The sequence below is a fragment of the Myxocyprinus asiaticus genome, chromosome 3 (assembly GCF_019703515.2).
Source record: "Myxocyprinus asiaticus isolate MX2 ecotype Aquarium Trade chromosome 3, UBuf_Myxa_2, whole genome shotgun sequence".
In the NCBI taxonomy this organism is placed as follows: Eukaryota; Metazoa; Chordata; class Actinopteri; order Cypriniformes; family Catostomidae; genus Myxocyprinus; species Myxocyprinus asiaticus.
Genome location: NC_059346.1, coordinates 32,991,652 through 33,014,198, shown reverse-complemented (window position 1 = coordinate 33,014,198; position 22,547 = coordinate 32,991,652). Strand labels below are relative to the sequence as shown.

Here is a 22,547-nt window from a genome sequence, read left to right as displayed (position 1 = left end):
CAATTTGTCAGTTCTAAATGCATGGCAGATCTGATGACGAGAGTCTTGTAGATGCAAGACTTATAACTGAGCAGTCACCTTTAAGTTTAAAGAGAGGCTCTAACATGAAACTACAAAACTATGGGAAAAGAACATATGTTCATATCAAAGACATTTATGGGTGGGACGGGTGGGACATGTCCCTACCACTTTTTGCCTTTGCCAGTTTTGTCCCCACCACTTTTTGAAATAGCTTTCGTCAGGTAAAGCCCTGGGTATACTTCAGTTTTGACGCGAATGCTCAGCGTCTACGTATGGACGTACGCGTGCCTGTCAAAGTATACTCCATATAACTGTGTACACATACACAGGAGGTTGGGTTGGCGCAAGCACGCTACTACTGCCATGAGACACCGGACTTTCTCTTCAGGAGTTTAGACCCATAAAAATGTATTTATATTCCCTCAGACTTGAGTTGCAAATGCCCGTATTTCCAGACTTCCTCACACACTCGCTCTTGACTTGCACATCCACTGTTGTTGTTTTTACCTTCATCTCCTGTTGTTTAGTGGCAATTACATCTTCTTTTTATTTTATTATTATTTATTTTTATTATTTATTTATTTTTATCCCCTTTTCTCCCCAATTTTTGGAATGCCCAATTCCCACTACTTAGTAGGTCCTTGTGGTGGCATGGTTTCTCACCTCAATCCCGTTGGCGGAGGACAAGTCTCAGTTGCCTCCGCTTCTGAGACAGTAAATCTGCACATCTTATCACGTGGCTTGCTGTGCATGACACCGCAGCGACTCTCAGCATTTGGAGGCTCATGCTACTCTCCGCAATCCACGCACATCTTATCACGTGCCACATTGAGAGCGAGAACCACTTAATCGTGACCACGAGGAGGTTACCCCATGTGACTCTACCCTCCATAGCAACCGGCCAATTTGGTTGCTTAGGAGACCTGGCTGGAGTCACTCAGCACACCCTGGATTCGAACTCGCAGCTCCAGGGGTGGTAGTCAGCGTTAATACTCGCTGAGCTACCCAAGCCCCACTAACACTTCTTCGTGACAGCAACGGCTCAAAATGTTGCCACCTTGTGGATCCACTATTTAGTGCAAATAAATCCATGTGCATTCTGCACGTTCAAAGACGCATGGTTAGAAAAATCAGGCTGTGCACATTCAGTGCTAACGCACTCTGTTAATGACGAGATTTGCGTCACGCGTCCTATACATGGACGCTCAGTGTTCACGTCTGACCGAAGTATACTTTGGGCTTAAGTGACTAATGCAGAAGAAACATCTCCAGTTCTTGAGCAGGAGTTTCCATTTCCTTTGTGTTATAATAAGTGACGATCCAGGACTGGAGTTTGTTATATGAGTGTTTGTGGCGGCTGTTACCAGTGGCGTCGATTGACAGCAGGCGGTGATGTTCTTTTGTGCATCTAGACACGCGCTATAATTGCACCGCACCTTGTGCTCAATTCCAGTCGCAAAGCAAATTGCAAACATATGTGTCCCCGCTCATGATATACATTCACTGACATTCAGGTGCAATCTTCGTTTAATACATTTAAAAAAATATATATTAGGGCAGATTAGAACTCGGAACTCCTTGTACTGGAGGCAAAGCCTGGTTATTCATTTTGAACTAAAGAATTTGCTGATCCATATTTATCCACTGACTAACAAAATCCCAGTACTGACAGTGTTAGATGTATGGATCAAGTGATCAAATGAATTTCGATATTATCTGCACCTAATCAATATTCAAGTGACTCCCCCCCCCCCCCCCTGTCCCCACCATTTTTTTTAACAAAGTGATGCCCTTGGATCTCCTGATGGAGATTACTGAACAGTAGTCTAGCATGCTCCCTCATAAACAGGTTCTTGCCATTGGAGCATATAATGGACGTTGTCATATGACATTTACATAGCAGCAGATTATTAAAGCAGCAGGTTATTCAAACACATGCTTAAAGTATGACAATTAAATATCTCCATGCCCTTATCCTTTACCATTGTTTCTCATACACATTATTCACTATACATTGACATACATTAGACTGTTTTATCTGTTGATCATTATCTTGTAAATTCTCTCTTTATTGAAAGTTGTCTGGAATGAGCAACAAGATACTGTAGTTTGGTCTGTATTTTGTCAGTGTACTAGAGTGGGTAATGTATAGATGACCTGTTTTGCTGCAAGAATCATCTGAATAACAATTTCCCTCCACAACTCCATGCCTCCCACCTACAATGGTCACCATCCCTACCTGGTCCCCCTTCTTTTGAAAGAGGGCACAATAGTGTGGAAGACAAAGGAAAAGAGCTGAGTGGGCAGTAGTATGTTTATGTGTATGGGGCCTGCTGTAGTTGGGACAGACTGGCTGAAGCTGTGCTTACATAGAACTACTTTCTGCTCACTACAGCACATTCAATCTCTCTCTCTTTCTTTCTCTCTCTCTCTCTCTTTCTCTCTCTTTCTATCTCTCTCTCTCTCTCTCTCTCTCTCTCTCTCTCTCTCTCTCTCTCTCTCTCTCTCTCTCTCTCTCAGTTTTATGTCTGCCCCTCCATCTACGTCACACTGTATTTCTCTTTCTAACTATGTCCTTCTGTCTGTCCATTCCCCATATGGCAGTGGGTGTAGGGTACAACAGGCTAAAGGTCCCCTGGGATAAAAGGCACTTTTGATTTAATTTTCTCCCAAAACACTAAACAGCAACAAAAACTACCACAGTATTTTCCTTAACACCTGTTTTTCACTTTACACTGCAAAAATATTCCTGATCCATGAGATCATCGCATGCTATGTCTAAAGTTTGATTTTGAGGTAATTTGATCTATTTCATAATTTTTTAAAATGTTGCAAATTTATGTAGCTAATGAAAATCCCTGAAATGATCACATTTATTTGAGACGAAAGTCTTATTTGTCATTTTCAGTTTTGTTCAAGGTGGTTAAATCAAAAGTCTTTTTAATAACTGTCCAAGTGAAAGGATAGTATTTGGGGTAAAAAGCCCCCCTGTTTCAGGGGCTAAAGGCCCCACATAAAAAACATTGTTTTTCTTAAGTGGTGCGAATAGATTTGTTCTGAAAAATGTTGAAAGTAAAATTGACTAACATTGACTGATCCAATCACAATGGAGATTGATTTGTTTATAGAATACTTGAGATGTTATGAAATGCCAAATGTGACTGAAATTAAAAGAAAATGGTTCTCTACCATTCCCTCTGTGAAATCTGCCTACTGGCAAGGCTCCGGGGCCTGAAGGCTTTTCCTCTGAGTTTTTTAGATCCTGTGCTACAGAACAGGCTCCACTTTTGTTAGAAGTTTATACAGAATCATTAAAGAATGGAAAGCTTCCTCCAACCATGACGCAAGCCCAGATTAGTCTGATTCTAAAAAAGGACAAAACAAGTGTAAAAGTTACCACCGAATTTCCCCGATCCAGTTAGATGTAAAAATTTTGTTCAAAATTCTGGCTAACCGATTAAATAAAGTTATGACATCACTTATACATATAGATCAGGTGGGGTTTATTCGAGGCCACAGCTCTTCTGATAACATTAGTCATTTCATCAATATCATGTGGTCAATAGCGAATGAACAATCTTTGGTCACTGCCATCTCTCTTGACGCCGAAAAGGCGTTTGATATGGTAGAATGGGATTATCTTTTTAAGATTTTGGAAATATATGGGTTCGGGAGTACATTTATTGGTTGGATTAAGTTACTTTATAGACACCCTTTAGCAGCGGTACAAACAAATGGATTAATTTCAGATTATTTTACTCTGGATAGGGGCACTCGTCAGGGCTGCCTTCTTTCCCGATTATTGTTCTGTCTTGCCCTGGAACCATTAGCAGCCGCGATAAGAAAGGAGGATGATTTTCCAGGGGTGACAGCGGGAGGTGTGGCGCATAAGTTTCTGCTTTACGCAGATGATATTTTATTATTCGTCTCCGACCCCACTAGATCTATGCCTTGCCTCCACAGAATGATTAATTCCTTTTCCAAATTCTCAGGATACAAAGTCAATTGGTCTAAATCCGAAGCTTTGGCTTTGACAGCGTACTGTCCAGTAATGGCATTCCACCCGGGTGCCTTCCAGTGGCCCAAACAGGGCATTAAGTATTTGGGGATTTTATTCCCAGCAAATTTGTCTGATTTAGTCAGAGTTAATTTTGATCCCTTAATAAAAAGGTTTTCGAATGTAGTTGACAGGTGGGCTTCACTACACTTATCTATGATTGGGAAGGTTAATGTTATTAAAATGAATTGTATTCCAAAATTCAATTACTTACTGCAGTCTCTTCCTGTAGATGTCCCCCTCTCTTATTTTAAGCAATTTGATAGCATAGCAAAGTCCTTTATTTGGAATGGTAAACGTCCCAGGTTAAATTTCAATAAGTTACATAGGCTGATTGACAAAGGTGGGTTAGGCCTACCCAAGAATTTGTTTCATTATTATGCATTCAGTCTTAGACATTTGGCTCATTGGTCGCTTCCACCTGAGAGAGCTCTTCCCTGGTTTTGTATTGAAAAGGAAGTTCTTGCCCCTATCTTGCTACTGCAAAGCCTTTCGATTAAACTAGCCGGAGAGATTAAGTCACATCCCGTTATTTTGCATTTGCACTCGATATGGACAAAAGTGTCCAGAGTGTTTAATTCTGACATTTATTTAAATGTAGCCTCGAGCATATGGCTTAACCCTAAAATATGTATTAATAAGTCCCCTTTCTGTGGTCAGATTGGATTGTGAGGGGGGTTAATATTCTTGGTGACCTATATGAGAGTGGAGTATAGAGATCTTTTGAAAATTTGATTCAACATTTTGGGATTCCAAGATCTCAATTTTATAAGTATTTACAGCTGCGCCACCTGCTCTGCTCTGTTTTTGGGAGTAGCATACACCCCCCTAGAGCTGCAGATACTCTGGAAGTGGTGATTGCTGCTTTTGGGAAGGGTCATGAGGCATCAGTGTATTACTCCCTGTTAATTCAGAGTCTGGGGGACAGAGCTTTAAATTCTCTCAAAAGATTATGGGAGGAAGATTTAAATTTGTTATTGGAGGAGGGAAAGTGGGCTAGGATCCTAAAAAGCATCAGGTCTGCATCTAGAGATGCAAGGATCTGTCTGATGCAATTTAAGATTTTGCATCGGTTCTACTGGACCTCCTCTAGATTGTACAGGCTTGGTCTTAAAGACTCACCCACCTGCTGGCGATGCCAGTCAGAAGACGGGGATATAACCCATGTTTTTTGGGGTTGTATTAAGATTCAGGAATTTTGGTTGAGGATCCAGCATTTTGTGTGTGACGTACTGGACACTCAGTTTTCATTTTGCCCCAGACTTTGTATTTTGGGTGATGGAGGGGTCCTGAATATAGCAGATAAATATATGAAAAGCTGGGTCCTAACCAGCGTGATGATTGGCAGACAGCTAATCCTTAGGGGTTGGAAGTCAACTGATGCACCCTCATATCGTGAGTGGTGCACCGAGTTGGGTAAAGTGGCAGCTTTCGAGGAGATGACTTCCAGATGGCTGGGGAACCTGTCGAGTTATGGCAGAAAATGGGGCAGTTATTTGTCTCATTTGGAGAGGTCCTAGTGTGGGGCAGTGGAGGGAGAATTATTATTTTTTTTTTCTATATGTTGAACTTTGTCTTTTTTTTTTATGTACTATTTGTGTGTCTGTTTATATGTGGGTATTTAGTTATTTTATATTGTGTGGGCGGGGGGTGGGGGGGTTATAAAAAGGTTTTAAGTTGATTCCTAATGTATAATTTTGTGGTTAAATTTATTTTTGTCTGTCTTGGAATCAATAAAAAATGTTAATAATGAAAGAAAATGGTTAACCCTTTTCTGAAGAGGTTATTTTGAGTAAGTATTATCTTAATTTGTTACTCAAAAAGCATCTTGCTCTCTCAAATATATTTACGGAAGTAGACAGGGTCGAATTAGGCAGGCCCAGCAGATTTCTGCAGAATTAATACACCCATCATTCACAAAGTTTCCCTTGCATGTTTGTTTAATAAAACAAACTAATTTGATTAAGATTATGGCTAATTTGATCATGCTTTTAGCTATTAATAAGTATGTGCAGTGCTCTCAGCTCTGTTTTACACATTTTTCCATTTTGTTTAATCCATTCCACAGAATTCTACAGATTTTCCATAAAAATCAGTGCAGAAAATGCAAAATAAATAAATAAATAAATCTGCAAATTCCGTCTGGGCCTGATAATGGGGGATTTATATGTTTTAATATTTGTGCTTTTAAAACAACTGCCTCAGTGAACACCAATGGGCTGAATCACTGGAACATGTCTCTCAATTTGTGTATTTGTGTGTGTGTGTGTGTGTGTGTGTGTGTGTGTCGTTGTGTGCAGAAGCCATCATTTTTGCCTCAGGCTCATTGCAGGATTTCCAAATCTGTTGCCCCTGGATGGAGGTGTGTGCATAACACAGCTCGGTTGCTGCATAGATCATGTTGATGACAGTGCTGTTTTTGATAGCTCTTGTTTCTCGATACCATTGGCTGATGCTGTACCCTGATGCTGTGGTCACATTTGCGTCCAAGAGAAACACAAATATAAATGATGCTGTTCGACAATCTGTGTTCCACTTCCTCTCTTCTCCCTTGTTCTTTTCTCCACTCTCTCTCTCTCTCTCTCTCTCTCTACTAAAATATATTTATATTATTTTCAAAGCCTTCTAGTCATCTCACTGGGACAAGCAAACTATTTCTGTTCTCTCTCTATTCTCTCTCACCACCAAGTTCTACTATTCTCCAGAAACAAGTTTTTGAAGGTCACCTCGCTGTTCTAGTTTGGACCAACAAAATTGTTGGCATAAAAATAGGACATGGAGCGAATGCAGGATGGATAGATGCAGGATGAAAGAAAAGGGAATTGGGAAGTAAGAAGAGAAAGAGAGAGAAAGAGAGAGAGACTGCAACATAATTTAGGTGATGAGATTTGAGGTCAGAAAAGGCATTAGTAAAGAAACCAGGCTACTTTCAACTCTAAAACAGCTTCAGCAGCAATTCCTCAGAATTACCCAAAAATAAAGTTTTGTTCCTTGAACTGTTTTTAGTGTGAATGAATGAATGAAGAATGAATAAAGAGAAGATGAAGTAAAGGGGAAAATAAAATAAGGGTGTGACAGCTTAAAATTAGTAAGAGAAAAGAAAGGGAAAAGAGGAACAAAAAGTAAGCAAAGGAGGACATGGAGAGAAAGAGAGGGAGAGAGATGGGAAGATAAGAGCAGGAAGATGACAAATAGGTTACTTCTCTGGTATGTTTATCTCTGGCTTCTTCCCAGAATGCATTGTGTGGACATTGTCAAATGATACAGACCTTACATGCTACAGATGGCCGTGTGTGTGTGTGTGTGTGTGTGTGCATTGCTGCAGTCTTTAGATTGTGGTATCAATCACCAGCATATCTTATAAATATCACTCTGTCTGGGATATCTCATGTGGCAGGATATTGTTTGTCTACATCACTGCAATTGGAAATAGTTGAAAACAAAATGATAAAGAATAACAGATCAGAGGATGAAGTGATAAGAAAATTAACATACATATTCACATTGTGTGGACTGGGGATGTTATTCCCTAAACACACACACGTTGGTGCGGCTATCCTTATGAGGACTTTCCATAGACATAATGATTTTTATACTGTACGAACTATAGATTCTATCCCCTAAACCTAACCCACTAAGAAAACATTCTGCATTTTTACATTCGTATGTTTTTTAAGCGATTTGAATTATGGGGACACTAGAAATGTCCTAATAAACCACATTTATAGCATAATACCCTTGTAATTACCAATTTGTAACCTAAAAAAAATTTCCTCGTAAACTACCCAAATCCTCACACACACACACACACACACACACACACACGCACACACACACACACACACACACACACACTACCAGTTTAGACAAAGTTACATGAAACAACCCAAATATCCCAAAGAAATTGTGCCCTCAAACTTTAGCTAAGAACTATTTTAATCAATCACAGACCAAAAATAGCCATCTGAAACCAGGACACACCAATTCATGCATTAACCCCCCCCCATACGTATTTTTGTAGTATATTGGTAGGGTGACATTGATGCTCTGTTATATTTAACACTTTTAGAGCCTGGAGAGATGTACTGCATGACAAACTGGATAGCTGTGACTTTGATATAAACTCAATCTCTGACCTCATTTGAAAGAGAGAGAGAAAGATAAAGAGAGAATTAAACAACATAGAGAGAGAAAGAATGAGAAACAGACTGAATTTGAGGCTGGGTTGTGACAGATAAGAATCAGGTCAACATAGATTAGGCAAGAAGCAGTTTGAAAGTGAGATGTGAGGTTTGTTCTTTCTATGGGCTAAAACACTCATTAATATGTTCTAAAATAAAACCGCTGAGCTCTGTATCACGGTGACCAAACATCACTTGTCCCAAAGACTCCATTTCATATGTAAAGTCTGTATTTGTGTCAGCAAGCATGCTTAAAGGAATAGTTCACCCAAAAATGAAACTTCTCTCATTATTCACTCATGCCATCCCAGAAGTGTATGACTGTCTTTCTTCAGCAGAATGCAAATGAAGATATTTAGAAGATGATAGAGCTTTGTCAGGTCCTTATAATGGAAGTACACAGGTGCCTGCACTTTGACGGTCCAAAAGTCACATTTAGGCAGCAATAAAGAAATCCACACATGACTAGATCAATGTCTTCTGAAGCAAATTGATACCTTTGTGTAAAAAATAAATCAATAGGGGCCTGGGTAGCTCAGCAAGTATTGATGCTGACTACCACCCCTGGAGTTGCAAGTTCAAATCCAGGGTGTGCTGAGTGACTCCAGCCAGGTCTCCTAAGCAACCAAATTGGCCTGGTTGCTAGGGAGAGTAGAGTCACATGGGGTAACTTCCTTGTGGTCTTGATTAGTGGTTCTCGCTCTCGATGGGGTGCGTGGTAAGTTGTGCGTGGATCGCGGAGAATAGCATGAGCCTCCACGTGCGGAGTCTCCGCGGTGTCATGCACAGTGAGCCACGTGATAAGATGCGTGGATTGACTTTCTCAGAAGCGGAGGCAACTGAGACTTGTCCTCCGCTACCCAGATTGAGGTGAGTAACCGCACCACCACGAGGACCTACTAAGTAGTGGGAATTGGGCATTCCAAATTGGGGAGAAAATAAATAAATAAACAAATGATTCAACAATTAAAACTTTATTAACTTTTAAAAAGTGCTTTCTGCCAGCAGCTGACGCGAACGTGACGTAAGTGCATCGGTGAGTTCACACGAGAATTCAGAAGCGGTGCTTATTTACAACAGAAGAACGAACATCACGTGAGAGTTCAACCATTTCAAACAGCATCAGAGCACTAGATGGAAGCACTGATTTAAAATTAAAAACAAAAAGCTGCCTAAATGTGACTTCTGGACTGTCAAAGAGTTGGCACCTGTGTACTTCTATTATAAGGACCTGACAGAGCTCTATTTTCTAAAAATCTACATTTGTGTTCTGCTGAAGAAAGACAGTTATACACATCTGGTATGGCATCAGGGTAAGTGAATAATGAGAGAATTTTAATTTTTGGGTAAACTATTCCTTTAATACACTAAGAGTGAATGTTGAATATGTGTGTGTCCTATATGTTAGGTACCTCTGGGTTTGGTATTGAGGGACTTGCTGACCTATTCACAAGTGCCTCTCTAATTATGCTAATTAAGACTTAACAGGGCAGAGGCCTGTACAAAGCCAAGCATTACCTCATGAGGATGAGGTGTACACAGTCAGATTATCATGAATGTATTTATATTAATAATGCATTATTAAAATGAATAAAAAAATTACTGAATGCATGAGCAAGAGACCAGGTATATTACATAACAAAGTTACGTCGCTCTGCAAGTTAAAATATTATCTGCCCCCACCTTTCAATCGCTCTGCAAGTGGAATAAGAACAAGCCAAACCTACTAGAACATGAGATTATTCTTGTTGCTATGCAACCAGGATATGGGATGGTGTGTCATTCTGTGCAATGTATTGCATTAAACATTCAAACGCATATCCAGCTGCATCACTGGCACAGTGAGATAATGTATGTGAGATCTTAAAATAAATGTAAGACTTTCTGAAAGGATCGTCATTCAGTGATGCAAGTGTTCCTGAGTGAAACATTATAAATAACACTAATTAGAATAGAAATAGAATTGTAGATAAGATTATAGACATTCTGATCATATATATTTTTTTTTCAGTGCATATACTTTAGTTCAGATGTTAAATTCAAGATTTTCTTTTAAAATTCAGAGAGCCTGTGTATATAGAAGATTAGCAGACATTGTATAGCCTGTCAATTTAATTACTGTATGTCAAGGCCGTAACCATGTCTTGAACATTGGGGTGGGGGTCACAGGTGTTGAGGTCACAAATATAATGGTCCTCTTTGGTCCTTTAATGTAGTAAAGGATATATATAATATATTGCTGAATGCAATAATTTTCTGAATAAAGGCTTGAAATGCGATGATGTTTTAAAGATACATGTACTTAAAAAAACGTTTTGTTTTTTTTTCCCCAATTTGGAATGCCCAATTTCCAATGCGCTCTAAGTCCTCATGGTGGCGTAGTGACTCAATCCCTCAATCCGGGTGGCGGAGGACGAATCTCAGTTGCCTCCGCGTCTGAGACCGTCAATCCATGCATCTTATCACGTGGCTTGTTGACAGCGCGAGTGGAGGCTTCACGCCATCCACCGCGGCATCTACGCACAACTCATTACGTGCCCCACCAAGTGCAAGAACCACATTATGGTGACCACGAGGAGGTTACTCCATGTGACTCTACCCTCCCTATCAACCGGGCCAATTTGGTTGCTTAGGAGACCTGGCTGGAGTCACTCAGCATGCCCCGGATTTGAACTCGCGACTCCAGGTGTGATAGTCAGCGTCAATACTCGCTGAGCTACCCAGGCCCCCAGATACATGTATTTTTAAAGTTCACACAGTTCAAGACAAACACTGTGTCTGCATTGCTAGCAATTTGCCTGTTTCAGTCATCTTATCTCTCTTTTTTGTGCTGTCTCAAAAAAATAAAAAAATAAAAATAAAAGATGAATATAATTAGAATTACTTTTCATCATTGATGTATCTGTAAAATTACATGACTGTGTCAGCTGGCTAGCAAAAAGAAAATACACAATTATTTACTGCCCTCAAGTTGTCACTCATTGTTTTTATCTTCAAGCAGAATCTTAACACAATATTTTCTTCAAGAATCCTAACGCTGCACTCTTCCATACAAAAACAGTTCATATTGACCACTGCTGTCAAGGTCCAAAGAGAAAAAAAATCATTATAAAAATATAATAAAAGTAGTTCATACAACACATAGCTGTTGTAAGGCCCTACAAAGCTTGGAATATAGTGCACTTGTCAAATGGACTATTGTTATGATGTCTTTATGAACTTTTAATAACGATTTATAGTATTTGTCCTTTTTGAAACTTGACAGCTGCTGCTCACTATAAACTGTTATTGTATGGAATAGAGCTGCTTAAAATATATATTTTTATGTTCCAAGAAAAAACCCAGCATATGGGTTTTGAACAACATAAGGGTGAGTAAATGAGTGAGTAAAAATACATTTTCTATTTGTAGGTGAACTACTCCTTTAACTTTTTTGAGCACAGGCCTGACAAGACATACTCAAAATAAAATGGTCTCTTTTAAAATAAGACACTTAGGAGATGCTGTACAAAATTCAGAATTAATTAAAGACAAAGAAATTATTTAGAAAATCTTAAACTGATTTTACATTATTACCTAATAATATTTGCATTAACATTATATGACACTGTCCTTGCCAAAACCTAAAAGCATAATAAAAGCCACAAGTCACAGGTTCTATTTCTGATCTGGGTGACAACGCTCTACTTTTTTTTTTTTTTTTTTAAAGATCATTTTTTTAGACAATGTCAAGAGAGTTTTCTAAATAGCTGCATCAAAAGCTTGCCAGATTACCACATTCATTTAATTACTTTACAATATACGCACATTCGCTCTTTGTCTAAAGCCTGATTTGCTGAAAACTGCTCCGCTGATGTTTTCACATTCACAATTATGAATGACATACGAATCACGTACTGTACATGACATATTTTAAATTCAAAACGGCAAATTTCACCAAATGGAGAATAGTTTGCAACCTTGGAAATTAATGTCGGTTGGTACAATATTTCAATCATAAAACAGTGGTCAAATATTGCCTGATTAATTACATACTCACATCTCACATGACACAAACACTCTTAAATTGAACTACTTACTGATGCGCAGCACTGGAATAATCAAGGTTCCCGCTCAGCTTTTTAAACTTTCATTGATTTGATTGGCTATCTCATATGACATTGACGAGCAGTGTTAGACAACTAAGCACGCTAAAAATTAAAAATGTTAAACCATTATGTTATGCAACAACTTAATGACAATTATACAGCAGTGCATAATGGTCTGCAGCAGAACAGCAACAATGTTCTGCAGCAGAACAGCAACAAGGACATAAATTATTGGGGGCAAAAGTGATTGTCATTATGACAAAGTATATTGTGGTTACGGCCCTGCTGTATGTTCACAGTGAATCTATACAGATGAGTTACGCTCATGATCTTTAAAAATTCACACATTCTTTGAATCAGGATTCCATGTTCAAATACATTGACAGATGATACTGAATTCATTTTCCTAACCCGAAAGCAACATGCCACACATACACACACACACAAAAAAATAAAAAATAAAAATAAAATCTGGTTGGAGTTTACCTGGACCATACATTATGATACTGTTGGTCACACATTTACACATGACTGAAAACATGGGCTGAGTTCGGAATGGCATACTACCCATACTACTCTTACTACTTCTGCCTTGTGTGTCTATGGCAGAAATAGTATAAGTAGTATGGTAGTATGCAATTTCGAACTCAGCCATGCTCTGATGGAATAAAAAAATAAAAATAAATAGGACTGGGGGCCTGGGTAGCTCAGTGAGTAAAGACGCTGACTACCACCCCTGGAGTTGTGAGTTCGAATCCATGGTGTGCTGAGTGACTCCAGCCAGGTTTCCTAAGCAACCAAATTAGCCCGCTTACTAGGGAGGGTAGAGTCACATGGGGTAACCTCCTCGTGGTCACTAGAATGTGGTTCTTGCTCTTGGTGTGGCGTGTAGTGAGTTGTGCGTGGATGCCGTGGAGAATAGCGTGAAGCCTCCACACGCGCTATGTCTCCGTGGTAACGCACTCAACAAACCATGCATAAGATGTGTGGATTGATGGTCTCAGACGCAGAGGCAACTGGGATTCATCCTCCACCATGCAGATTGAGGCAAGTCACTATGCCACCACGAGGACTTAAAGCGCATTGGCAATTGGGCATTCCAAATTGGGGAGAAAATCCCATCCCCCCCAATGTTTTTAAAAATAAATAAATAAATAAGACTATCAAACACATTCACACTTGCTTAGTAGCTCTGAGTACGTTGGTAGTGCAACGGCTGTTGCAGGATATCAGCTGTGGACTGGATCCTGACATCATCCAAGAAAACATCATAATCTGCCGGATTATGACACACTGGAGGATAATTAATTATGACTGCAGTCCCACTGAATGACAGTAAACACCTATTATGACCAGAAGAGTTACAGGTACAGTTAACCTGGGTAGGTAGGTGAACAGATTGTCAAACTGAGACTATTTTCTATAAACATAATGAATGACAGTGAGTCATACTGCATTGTGGAGACAAAGAGAAAGTATTTCTGAGTTGGAGAATGAGTCACGGCAGGTAGCATCTAATCACATGCTATGCTCAGGGATGAGAGAAAAAAGATACAGGTCCAATGACAAAGTGAGATGCAGAGGCTGATTAATGAAAGGATAAATAACAAAGGAAACTGACAACTTGATCAATATATTTTAATAGCATGTTGTATTTGATTCCAACATTTCATTTTTAGTCTTTAACTCTTACCAGACAATTTCGTATCTGTCTCATTTTTCTTTTTCTCTTCTTGGCAGTACACATTCATGATTGGGTTCACCATGTGACACAATAAGGGCTCCCCCTAGTGGCTAAATGATTTAGCGTAGCCAAATGACGTAATGGGCCTTTTGCATTGAACCCAGTCTATGAAATGCATGCTAATCATAGTAATATAAATGCCGATACCCGTTGCATTTTAAATTTCATCCCACACCATGAAATGGAGAAGTATAGAAACCAGAATCTTGCTGTGTCACCACTGTGCCCTTTAGAAAGCCACCAAACCCTAGGTGTTTCCACACGAACTGGCTCTGCAATTAGTCTATAGTGAGTCACTCTGCATTAAAATCATCTGGCTAAAATGTGCCATCTAAATACAAATATGGAATTTGGAATATAAGGATATAGAGACCAGCAATGAAACACACACACACACACACACACACACACACACACACACACACACACACACACACACACACACATACATGAGGATGGATGGGAAGTCTTGATACTTCAGTTTAACATGCAAATCAAGTGAGCTTCACACGTCCTAATGTATTCAGTGTCGCAGGACCTTTGGAGAAAGTGCTGTCATTCTTTCTCATATGAGCCACTGGGTAAATACCAAATATTTATTAATTACTATGTTTTGTTAATGTGCACCATAACTGTACCTTTGAACAACTAAATCTGCAATTTGTGACTGGAGTGGTTAAACTTAAACCTGGTTTGTGATTGAGGGTGTAAACATATGTTACATGGTCTGCAATGAATGAATGAATATTTCTGAAATCAAACAATCTGAGAGTTAAGAATGAATATTACTGTTCACATACAATATGTTATACGATAGTGACAGAATATTATTATGTGCTTTTGGTATGATGTGTAAGTACTGAATTTGCCTTTCAAGGCTTTTGAATATTCTGTATTTAGCTTTAAGTTTCTTTATATTGTATGTTGTACCTTCAACACATATTTACATCACTTAATATCAAACTATGGTTTGGCTACTGGCTAAAAAAAATAAATGATTAAATGAAGAGAAAAAACAAAACACTCAATGAGCACTTTATTAGGAACACTATGGTCCTAATATTGTGCCCAACATGGTCTAATGCTGTTGTAGCCCATCCGCCTCAAGGTTTGACGTGTTGTGCTGTTCTGCTCACTACAATTGTACAGTGGTTACCTGAGTTACCGTGGCCTTTCTATCTGCTCGAACCAGTCTAGGCATTCTCCTCTGACCTCTCTCATCAACAAGGCATTTCTGTCCGCAGAACTGCCGCTCACTGGATGTTTTTTGTTTTTGTCACCATTCTGAGTACATTCTAGAGACTGTTGTGCGTGAAAGATCAGCAGTTAAAGAAATACTCAAGCAAGCCTGTCTGGCACCAACAATCATGCCACGGTTGGAATCGCTGAGATCACATTTTGCTGAATCACATTCTGATGGTTGATGTGAACATAAACTGAAGCTTCTAACCCCTATCTGCATGATTTTATGCATTGCACTGCTGCTACACGATTGGCTGATTACATAAGCGCATGAATAATTAGGTGTACAGGTGTACCTAATAAAGTGCTCAGTGAGTGTAAATTTGCAAGAAAATGAATGAAAGTGTAACAGCACTATCAAATAGACCAGTCCCACTGTTTACAAAAATTTCAGCACATGCGCAGTAAGTGGTGGCAGAAAGCCAGCAATCTGTTTGTTGGTTTTGACAGATTAGACGATTAAACAAAAGTATGACACAAAACCATCATATACACACAAATGTATTAGTTATACAATTATTATAATGATATGAGTTAATAACATACAGTACCTGTAATAATGTTCGCTATAAATGTTTGTTGCAAAGCTGTGAGTTGAAATTATCTCCTCAGTCCAGTCAGCTCTGTTGATGACTTAATGCCACAACCGTCTACGAGAGCCCTCAAAATCATTTTTCAACAATGGAATCTGACAAAAGTTTACTGTTTCTGCACGGTTTCTGCCACCGCTTCTGTGTGTGATGTTAGCGGTGATGTTGCCAAAGGATTAGTCTAGATGAACAAACAAAAAAAAACACACACACTGAAAGTTATGGATGCTGTGTGGTTGTATTTTCATTTTTGTTGTTTGTGTCACTCAGGTCACACAAATACAGAGAGAGAGACAAGATGGTTCCTAAATATGTCTGTGTGCTAGTCATCACTGCAGGTTGGTGGTTTCACATGTGCTCTGCTCATTATAAATTAGAGGATCAAAGCAAAATGTACAGCACAGCAGAACATATATTTTTTTAAATCCTGAATATAAGACATGAAATCAATAAGATCATTTCTGAGCTGATGTGGGGTTTAGTCTTGGCAGTCACTATGCCACTTTGCTATCTTGTCTGAAGCTTTGGGGCAATGAAGCATCTTTGAACTGAGCCACATATCATTGACTGTGATTAAAAATAATAAATATTAACCTAATAGCTGATCTGATATCTGAATATGAATGTTCTAGACCTAAGAGTGAGAACATGATCTAATATCTAGCCATGGCTAGTTAAAAATGAGACAAAATTAAAGGGAAAATTCACCCAAAAAATGAAAATTCTCGCATAATTTACTCACTCTCAATCTATCCCAGAGTGTGTATGACTTTCTTTCTTCTTCTGAACACAAACAAAGATTTTTAGAAGAACATTTCAGCTGTGTAAGTCCATACAATGCAGGTGAATGGTGGCTAGACTTTTATAGCTCCAAAAATCACATAAAGGCTGCATAAAAGTAATCCATAAGACTCCAGTCTTCAGAAGCGATATGATAGGTGTGGGTAAGAAGCAGATACATTTTTAAGTTCTTTTTACTATTAATCTCCATTTCATATTCGCTTTCACATTAATCCAAGAGAGCTGAGATATTTTTTAAAAATATTTGTTTGTGTTAAGTATAAGAAAGAAAGTCATACACATCAGGGATGGCATGAGGGTGAGTAAATGTGAATTTTCATTTTTGGGTGAACTATCCCTTTAATTATGAAAACCGATGGGTTATCAAAGGTTATCAAAGATCAATCACTACCTTGTTCTGCTTACTGGTCCATTTATGTCTCCCATCTTTATGCAGGGGTGATCTGTGTAACTGGTCTGCTGGCATCTTGGATGGACAAGTAAAAATCTAGTCCTTTAAACCTAAACCACACAAAAGAAATGTGATAGTCTATTAAGGGTGTCTATAAGATTGCCAATTTAATTTAATGAGAGAAACACAATCAATAAATTTATTTTTGGTTTTCATATGTAAGGTGTTATTACCCCAATAAACATAATATTTTATTTTTCTAGGTTTGAAAGATCTCCAATTAGAAGGAAGTTTTCAATAATTCCATCAACAGTATGCTCAGATGCAACTCAAACAGAAATGACAACTTTAGCAGGTACATTACCTATGACTAAAGGTGAATTAAACATGCTGAAGGCACAAACATCTGGATCATCTGTGGTATCAAGAGCATCATCTACCATTGCTATAGCTGAACCCTCTTTGCAAACAACAGCTGAGACAGCAGCCGTGAATGCAGCTGGGTCAGTTGAAACTACAGCTGGAGAAACATCCACCTCGTCCGAGACTGCAGAGAAAGAGAAAGTTAAGACACTCATTTTATCTACAACAAAAAAAGCTGAAAGGCTAGAGACACCAGGCACAACCATGGCAATAACAACAGCTACAAAATCAGAAACAACAACATTCAAAACATCAACAATTACAGCTCCTTCCATAGACACAACCACAAGAGCAGTTTCAACAACTGAGACCACAAAGAGAGTACCGGTTACAACAGAAACAACCCCAGGTGAAACAGTAACTTCCTGTACAGAAATAGATCAAATAATCACGGTGGAAACATTAACACATGCAGTTGAAGAAACAACCCCCAAAACTGAGAGAAGTGATATTGATTTTGTACCAACACATAAAAGTGGAACAGATGCGACAATATTTGGAAAACCAACAGAAGTAAGCATCATACAACCAAAACAAGAATCAGGGACATCTAAGGATGGAACTGTAGCGACAAGTGTAAATACAGCAAAAATCAGGGGTGCAACTCCAATAGCAGAACCAATTACTGATGGAGCAACAAAATCAATTACCAATAGAATTACTACATCAATAATAATAGCTGAAAATAAAGCATCAACAAAAGCTGGATCAGAGTCTGCATTGAGGACAACAGCAACTATAACTGAAACCATTACAGCAATTGCAGATTTTGCTAATATAAACACAGAAGGAATAATGGCACCAGGCACAGTCCCAAAAAATCTAAAAACAGTACAAACAGAGCCATCTAACGATGAAACAAGGGAAGCAACCACAGCCAGACCAAAGGAATCTACACAAGCTAAAACAACGTCATACAGTCCAACTACAATCAATGGGGCAACCAATATCAAACATCCAAGTATGACTGCAATTACCACTGGTACAAAAGAAATTACAGATGGAAAACAATTAACTGGTAAAAGCACATTATTTACAAAAACTACAATTAAATCAAATAGATTTACATCTTTCAGGTCCCCAAGTCTTTTGACCACCACCTTAAATGGTTTAAGCACAAACACCATTTCACCAGAGAGATTGTCTACTAAAGCATTTCACAAGTTGACAATGCAGTCACACAAGTCATTATCACCTTGTACAGGCAAATGTCAAACCAAATCTACCACAATGAACCCTGCAGGCAAACATGGCCAAGGAAAGGTACCCATGACCACTGATAAGACTTTCTATTCTGCCATAACTATGGGTACCATCCTAGTTTTATGTGCCCTCCTAGCTCTTATTGTGTTTATAAAGGACTTAGTTAGGAACTGAGAAGATATTCAGAATGTTATTGTTAATTGTTCAATGCTAAACCGGTTAATCATTTAATGTGTAAAAGTTTAAGAAAAAACGGATATACTGTAAATAAAGATCATTGAAATTTTACAGAAATTGGCATAACAACATTCCTGAATTAAGGCTTAAAGCTTAAGGGGTAATGCATATTTGATGACTTTGTGTTTGTTTCTAATAATGATGTAATTGTAATATGCATGTTTTCCATATTTATTTAATAAAATTATGTAAATTTGACCAGACTCAAACAGCTCAAGTGAGAGCAAAAATGTTCTCAGTAAATTTAGGCAAAAACCAATTATGATGTTGTTACATATTTATAAATTATATAACGTGTTTCCATACATGTATCATGGCAGTATTGCAACTGTGGTGCTAAATGCAAGTTAAAAGTTCTTCAAAACAGAAGAGGTTTTTGAGGTTAGTTCTCTATCGAGTTTTAAATGAACAAAACTGACCTCCCTTCCCTAAACCTAAACCTAACCGATAGTGTCGTTAAAAGCAAATGTGTAACATTTATGCCATGTGTATACCATGTGCTTTTGGTGCACTGGCATAAAAAATGTCACAACATTAAAACATTTATTGAAAATTAACATTTTTCACCTTTAGTTTATGTTTTTGCTAAATGCTTAGAAATGTTTTGTTTATGTTGTTTCGGACTTGTACTTACACTGACACCTAGAGGCATGGATGAAGCATCATTTTAACGCAATAGTTTTTAGTTACCAGTGCCATTGTAAAAATTTACTTTTCACAGTCAGCTATAGCTAATTTAATCCAGGAGTGAAAGTGTCCAATTACAAAATCGTTACTGACATTAAGTGAGTAGTATCTGGCTGTTCTTGTGATCCTAACATGGCAGCCCCCATGAGGGGACCCTCTTCATGTAGGATAAAACAGCTTTTATTTGGCTGCTGATATGGTGTCTTCATTTTTTCATCTCTTTATTGTAAAAATAACAGATTGTTATAACATTGTTTTGATTAAAATTCATTGATTAAAATTCAAATTCATTGATTAAAATTCAATTAAAAGGTGGCAAGGGAGCATTTTACCCCACATATGAGGTAAAAGGCCCACAGGGGGTTTAAAGTGATTGTGACGAGGAGGAGGGCGTGGCCAGCCTGTGAGGGTGGACGACTGGTGCTGAGACAACTAATCAACGGGAGACAGAGATAAAGGGGAGCCGGAAATGCCAGTTCGGGAGAGAGAGAGACACACACGCGGCCGCTGTGTGTGTGCGTGCGTGTGCATGTCTGTTTGTTTTAAGTTCAGTTATGTTATTAATGTTCTGTTGACTGTTCTGCCGGTTCCCGCCTCCTTGCCCATCCTGAACCCGTTACAGTGATACTGTGTAAATATAGGGACAATAGTTATAGGGCAAAATTTGTCAACTTAGGCAAATACTTTTGAGACAGCAAGATGCTTTTTTGAGTAACAAATTAAGATAATAGTTATTTAAAATAACCACTTCAGAAAAGGGTTAACCATTTTTCACATTTGGCATTTCATAACATCTCAAGTATTATATAAACAAATTAATTTCCATTGTGATTGGATCAGTCAATGTGATTTATAACAAATCTATTCGCCCCACTTAAGAAAACCTATGTGCTTTATGGGGGCATTTAGCCCCTGCAACAGGGGGAGCTTTTTATCCCAAATAATATCCTTTCACTTATTGGACAGTTATTAAAATTGTCATGATAATGTCACGGTCCTGTCAGACAAAAACTCAGACTGACAGAGTGACAGGACCGTGGCATTATCGTCCCATGTCTGTCTTGTGTTTTGTTGTCTGTCTTTGTGTGAGCACGCAGTTTCGGTTGTATTCCCTACCATGTGCTCTTCGGGGTCCGTCTTATTTCATGACGGGAGCAAGGTGTCTGGATCCTGACTTCCTGTCTGGATCGGTTTGGGTCTGTGTCGGGATCCAGACACTTGTGCTCTATGTCTGTCTGTTATTGACGTGGGTGCATCACGCTTATCCTTCCTTCTGAATGTGACAAAATACTGTTGATTTAATGACCTTGAACAAAACTGAAAATTAAAGTATTTTGTCAAAAAATAAATGTAATAATTTCAGGAATTCTCATTAGGTTCATACATTTGCAACATTTAAAAAAGTAAATATTAGATAAAATTACCTCAATCAATCTTTAGACAGTGCACACAATGATCTCCTGAATCAGGAATATTTTGCTGTGCATAGTAACAAACAGGTGTTAAGGAAAGTACTGTGCTGTTTTTTTGCTGCTGTTTAGTGTTTTGGTATAAAATAAAAAGTGCCTTTTACCCTGCGGGGCCTTTAGCTTCATTGTACCCTAAAATGACAGAGACTATTTGCACTGTGTAAATTGCAACAAAAAGCATCTTCTTTGCACTAAGCGGAGCCGCAGGAGGAAGAGTCTCAGGAGAAGGAGTGGGCGGAGCCGTGGAAGAGGAGAAGCGGGCGGAGCTGCTGGAGGAGGAGCGGGAAGCAAAAGCGCCTCCGTCTAGGGATTCTCCAGAACCAACGGAGCTAGGAGCAGAGGGGCCTCTGTCAAGGGGGTCTCCAGAACCACTGGAGCTATAAGAAGAAGGGCCTCCATCGAGGGCGTCTCCAGGACCACTGGAGCTAGGAGCAGTCACAATCCAAAGGGACCAACTTCCTCACACGGCCACTGAGTCCAAACCATAAAATAGCTCTGAGGGATCTCTCATTCCAGTTCAGTTGGGCATCCAGATTCCAAAATTTGAGGCAGTACTCCCCCGCAGGAGTGGACCCTTGGGAAAGTCTCTCAATTAGATCTGCTGGATCCATTTTCTTTGGTCGGTTCTTTTGTCAGGGTTTCTGAAGGGAAGATACTTTACTTTAATAATAAACAAAAGAAGAGAATACAACTATGAAGGTAGATATTCAAGGAAGAAGGAAACACAAACACTACAGCAATATGCTGGCTAATAATGCACTAACATACAAACAAGAACTGACACAAAAGCAAAGAACAAGAGGGTATACATACACATGGAATAACAAGGAGATGAGGAACACCTGGGATACAATTAGGGCACAGAACAGGAAGACAGAAATGAGAGGAAAATACAAAACTTAAAACTTTTCAAGACTTGAGACTTTTCAAAATAAGAGTCCTTGGGGAAAACATAAGAATGACATGATGTGACAGTATTAAAGGAAATATTAAGAGTGGAGACAGGAGGAGTCGCGTGGCACCATGCGAGGGTCGGACGTGTGAACTGCGAGCTCTGCGCACTTTGCTCGTTTTTAATACTTTTTGTGTCATAAACCAGTGAGATTCAATAAACCCTGGTCCATAACTGTACTATGAAGACAATATATCAATTAATTCAAAATCCTTGGGCTCTGGAGACATTAAAAGACACTTACGTGCTCAAGCTGACACCCCTGACACGGCCGCAGACCAGGGACTCAGTTTGGTTGGTGCGGCGGGAGAGATTCAGAGTCAACTGTCGAGCATGTCGGCAATGCTGGTGAAGGTCGTTGCTGACTTGGAGGATCTTGCTGTAATACGTCGATCGATCACTGCCATGGAGACGAAATTCTCTAAGTTGGTTACAAGAGTGTCAGATGTTGAGAAACGGAT

The 22,547-nt window shown here is 39.0% G+C and overlaps 1 protein-coding gene across 1 annotated transcript in view; it reads left to right on the top strand.

Annotated features, from left to right (window-relative positions):
- LOC127427940 (mucin-5AC-like) overlaps nucleotides 1-19,160 on the top strand; it is a 184,695-nt gene extending 165,535 nt beyond the window's left edge. The window contains exon 2 of the mRNA XM_051675895.1: nucleotides 17,546-19,160. Coding sequence (XP_051531855.1) covers nucleotides 17,743-18,915 — 1,173 coding nt within the window. The 5' untranslated portion in view covers nucleotides 17,546-17,742 and the 3' untranslated portion in view covers nucleotides 18,916-19,160. The remainder of the gene's footprint in view (nucleotides 1-17,545) is intronic.
- The last annotated feature ends 3,387 nt before the right edge of the window (nucleotides 19,161-22,547 follow it).